The following is a 4879-nucleotide window of genomic DNA, read 5'->3' as shown; positions in this document are numbered from 1 at the left end:
ATTGGTCAAGATGTACCAAGTTTCCCCATGCACGATGAATAAGTTCTGGATACATAATATACATAAATGTGACTATAGCTAATAATACTGTATTGCATACTTGCATTTTGCTAAGAATGAGGTCTTACATCCTCCTACTATAAAAAGATCCTTCTACCTCATCAATATGTGATATGACTGAAATTTTAATTAGCTTGATTTTGATGATAATTTCAAATGTTTACAAATATAAAAAAGATCCATGTATTTTAAATATATAACATTATTCATTTTCAATTGTGCCTTTTAAAACAGTGGGTGGGGAAAGAGAAAATAACAGTCAAATTCTTCTCAAGTTTTTATGGAGACTGAAGCATAGTTTTGAAGCTTATCCCTTTACTATAAAATTTCTATTGCCCATGGTAATGGAGAACCATCAAAAGTTCTTGAACTAGAGAATCACAATCTGTGTTTTCAGAACTTATTCTGGAAGCAGTGTAAATGGCTAAATCAGAGGGAGGATGTGAGAGTGCTAGAGTAATAGATAAGAGCCTCTAAAATTCAGCAGGGAAGTTCAGTTAAAACCTAAAAATATCCTATATTTCTGTGTTGGCTGAGGGAAAGTGATGGAGGTCCTGTGGTTGTACACCCTCATAGACTTAGAATGGGAGAAATATGAAATATACATTCAGAAGTTTTTCAGAGAACAACATATTTTCAGAAATGTTTATTGTGTTCTTCCTATGTACTCTTTTGTACTCATCAAATAAGTAAGACAGAAATAATGTTACTTTGTTTAGAACTTATGAATTATGGGAAAACACAAAAATTAAGGGAAATAAAAGTCTGATGGGTGTCATGAGGGACGATCTACCAGAATTCATGAGAACACAAAAAATGACACCTGACATTATTGACAATTTACCATGGACCAGGAACTGTTATAACAGTATCACTTTCATTTTTTCATTTAATCATCATAACAGCTCATTGAAAGAGATGTTATTTTCACCACATATTTTTACAACAAAGAGCCAAAGGAAGAAAGAAATTAATTTGCCCAAGGTGTTACTGTTAATAAGAGCAGGAGCTGGACTCATATACACACTCGCTAAGTCTATAGTCCCTATTCTGTTTTGTGATGAGAAGAAATAGATGCTCTCAGTCACTGAAATGTTTCAAAGAAGGTCTCAGAAGAATAGTGAGGTAGAAATTTCAAGTAGGTGTTCAGGAGTTAGGACTTTAGAAGGAATATATGACAATGAAAGAGGTATCACAGGAATGAGACAACTGAAGGGATATGCTGCACTTTGAAAAATTTCAGATAAAGAAACAAAGAATCCTGGAATCAGAATTCTTGCAGAAAATGTTCCACTTAGAATTTGGGATGAAAGAAAGAAAGAAAAAAAGAAAGAATGGCATACATTTCCCTTTGGAGATGATGATAACAGGGAGATGGGAGAGCAGTTTTGGGAGATGAGCAATCCCTACAGTGAATGGAAAAATGAGATAAATGTTGAGTCCCTGAGGGAGTAAGGACAGATCCATGGCCCAGCGTGCAATACACAGTTCACTTATTTCTCTGTCCCTATTCCCACGGGGAAGAGAAAAGCAGATGTTTATAACCAGATGCATCATATCGTTAAATCGACGTTAAATCGACATTCAATCGTCTGTATCTTAACAAGTGGCAAATATGATAGTAATGAAGACCATATTTTTCTCTGCTGTTTCAGAGGACCCAAAATCTTATTCTGAAATTATGGCCTCTAGTTCAGAAAGATTTCCAAGGCACATCTGAGATAAAATCTGCAGCATCCTCTTAGAATCAAAAGAAACAGTCTCAGAGCCTAAAATTGCCCTTCCAGGCCCACAGCGGGGAACAGCGATGATAAGGAAGCACTGTGGTTTTCTGGCCTAAGGACGGAACATTTTTGAGTTCCATTTACGGGAATGTCCATCGTGTTCTGAGATGGATATGCAGACATCCATCATAGGCCACTTTCTTTTCCATTTTGTGCAGTTCTGAGATTCAAGAGAAACTGGAAGAAGAATATGTTTGAGGTGAGACCTGTGAATGTTCAGAGACATTAAGGGACTCGGCGGGGGGGAGTATCTTTGTAAGATCCCTCGCTATGGAAGGACCTCCTGCTCTTCTGTATTTATAGTTTTCACTCTGTGACTTAGGCAGTAGCTTAACCTCTCCTAGTTGCTGATCCCTCAGGGTTACATTAAGTGCTGCGTTCTCGGTTCCCCCACTGCCACGTCTGAGTTGCACTAGAGGGCAGCGCCTGGATGCTGGGATCCCTGCCTCCAATTTTAGGGGTGACGGGAGGGTTCAGGTGAAGGAGGACGTGGTGAGATGAGAGTAGGACAATCCGTCCTGGCGTATCCTTCCACTTCCCTTCTCCCTTGGTTTTCTCAATAGCCATGTTTGCACAGGGCAGCACTGGCCTTCCCTCTGCAGCCTCATTTTGTGATCCCTTGTTACATTTATTTTATAAAAATCTCTAATAAAAAGTTAGTGTCACTCGGTATCATGGTATTAGTAAAGGCAGATTTTATAGGTTCAGACTGGATTATTCTCAGATATTCCCAGCCTGTATGTCTTCCTGTAGGAAAAAATATAGGAAGAGCTGCTTTTCCTTTAATTTAACCTTTTATTCCTGTGCTCACAGGTTACCTTGGAAAAGAATGGCTCCTGGAAATGGCTCTCTCGTTGCTGAATTTATTCTTTTGGGATTAACAGAAAAACCAGATCTCCAGCGACCCCTTTTCTGCCTGTTTCTAGTAATGTATACTCTCACTGAGTTGGAAAATTTGGGCTTGATGATTCTAATTGGGCTGAATTCACACCTGCACACCCCCATGTACTTTTTCCTCTTTAACTTGTCTTTTATAGACTTCTGTTATTCTTCAGTATTTACACCAAAAATGTTAATGAATTTCTTATTCAAGAAAAGTATAATCTCCTACATGGGGTGCCTGACCCAGTTCTTTTTTTTCTGTTTTTTTGCTATTTCTGAATGCTATGTGCTGGCATCAATGGCCTATGACCGCTATGTGGCCATCTGCAACCCACTTTTGTATAATGCTGCCATGTCCCCTAAGGTGTGTGCCAGCCTTATGCTTGGTTCCTACTTGATGGCCTTTTCTAGTTCCATGGCCCACACTGGATGCCTGCTGAGACTGACATTCTGTGATGCCAACACCATCAACCATTATTTTTGTGACATCCTTCCTGTGCTCCAGCTCTCCTGCACCAGCACCCATGTCAATGAGCTGGTCTTGTTCATTGTGGCGGGCATCAACATCATTGTGCCCAGCATCACCATCTTTGTCTCCTATGGTTTCATCCTCTCCAGCATCCTCCGCATCAGCTCCACTGAGGGCAGGTCCAAAGCCTTCAGCACCTGCAGCTCCCACATCATTGCTGTTTCTTTGTTCTTTGGGTCAGGTGCATTTATGTATCTCCAACCATCTTCTGCTGGGACTGTGGACGTGGGAAAATTCTCTTCTATCTTTTATACCAATGTGGTCCCTATGATGAACCCCTTAATCTACAGCTTGAGGAACAAAGATATTAAAGTTGCTCTGAGAAAAACCCTGAGTAGGAGGAAGTTTTAATTAGAGGCAATGTCACTGTGGAGGTACTTTATAGGCTTAATATATTCTGTTCATTATAGTAATTTATGTGAAAGTCTTTTCACCATGGTGTAGGAAATTTGAATCTTGTCTCAATTTGCTTCCAGTTTTATAATGGTACTTCCTCCTGCCTCACTGTTTTCACAATTTCTTCTTTTTCCTCTTTTACCTGATTAAAAAGAAAACTAAAGTAAACATTTTTTCCCCATGGTCATTATGGAGTTTGTTTCTCCTCTTGGAAAAAAATAAAGAGTTTGAAATGAATAAGAAAAGCAACACTAGGGTAATATTGGACCACGGAGTGTTTTGTTTTTTTATTGAGGGATTACCTATCTGCTATTTATTATATACTGAATCCAGGAAAGAGATGATTACCTCTTTCTACTCCTGTTTTACATTCTCTCTTGATCAGGGATGTGACTCCTTTAAATGCCAGTTCCACACAGAGAGCAGGTTCCCCAAAGACTATAAAACATAATCTCCTTCCCAGGTGTAAACACTAAGCAGTAAGCTCCTTTTGGCAGAGATTTCTTATTTACCTTTGTAACTATGCAACTGACACAATAGATTGTCAATGTATATTTATTGTATAGATGGGATACTGAAGCTCAGTTAATGATGTAATTCATAGACATTGTATACATGTGTGTGTGTACTCATTTACTTGTTCATGTAAACTCACACACACGCACACACTCCTGCATACACACACACACAGCATTTTGTACCTCTAGTTGCCTAACAGTTGTGGTTTGGGGCTATGTATGTCACAATCATAAATAAGGCCTGGTAAGAGAAAGCTATACATGGAGGGATGCAACAGAGTAGAGCTGCATACTGCATGTCGATAGGTCCTAAGATCTGTCTCATATGGTCAAAACTACTTCTTAAAATCGAGTTTATTGACTCAAAGTCCCTGTTGAGACAGATGTGGTGCTTCTCCCTAGGTCTGGCACAGTTGATTCTTCTGTTGGGCATTGGAGCATTTCTCTTGTACAAAATAGGCATCTTTAAACATTAAAATTATGCCCAGTGGGAAGGTTTACTTTGTGAGGCTGACTTTCATCTTCCTCAGAGAGTGGAAGGGCTGGTGGAATCACATGGGTTGTTTGAAGTTTCTCTGATAGAAAGTTAAATTAAGCCACTTTAAATCTTACTACAGAGAAGAACGTTCTAATCGCTTTTATCATGTTTCATTTTTGCTTTCACATCTGTCAGTTTGTGTTTTCTGAAGGTAACTGATGTGAGATGAACA

At 39.0% G+C, this 4879-nt stretch overlaps 1 protein-coding gene across 1 annotated transcript; it reads left to right on the top strand.

Annotated features, from left to right (window-relative positions):
* Nucleotides 1-2664: 2664 nt before the first annotated feature.
* On the top strand, nucleotides 2665-4879 carry LOC118934593 (olfactory receptor 8B3-like). The gene is made up of 2 exons (XM_036930200.2): nucleotides 2665-3589; nucleotides 4787-4879. Exons 1-2 carry the CDS (start codon nucleotides 2674-2676, stop codon nucleotides 4864-4866), a joined length of 996 nt encoding a protein of 331 aa, XP_036786095.2. The 5' UTR covers nucleotides 2665-2673; the 3' UTR covers nucleotides 4867-4879.

The sequence above is a fragment of the Manis pentadactyla genome, chromosome 13 (genome assembly GCF_030020395.1).
Source record: "Manis pentadactyla isolate mManPen7 chromosome 13, mManPen7.hap1, whole genome shotgun sequence".
Classification (NCBI taxonomy): domain Eukaryota; kingdom Metazoa; phylum Chordata; class Mammalia; order Pholidota; family Manidae; genus Manis; species Manis pentadactyla.
This window is presented reverse-complemented; position numbering and strand designations above follow the sequence as displayed.

Excerpts from the sequence above, each read along its gene's own strand:
- LOC118934593 (XM_036930200.2), top strand. The coding sequence starts at position 2,674 with ATGGCTCCTGGAAATGGCTCTCTCGTTGCTGAATTTATTCTTTTGGGA. Across the intron at positions 3,590-4,786 it reads TGCTCTGAGAAAAACCCTGA|AGAAGAACGTTCTAATCGCT; the intron begins GTAGGAGGAAGT and ends ATCTTACTACAG.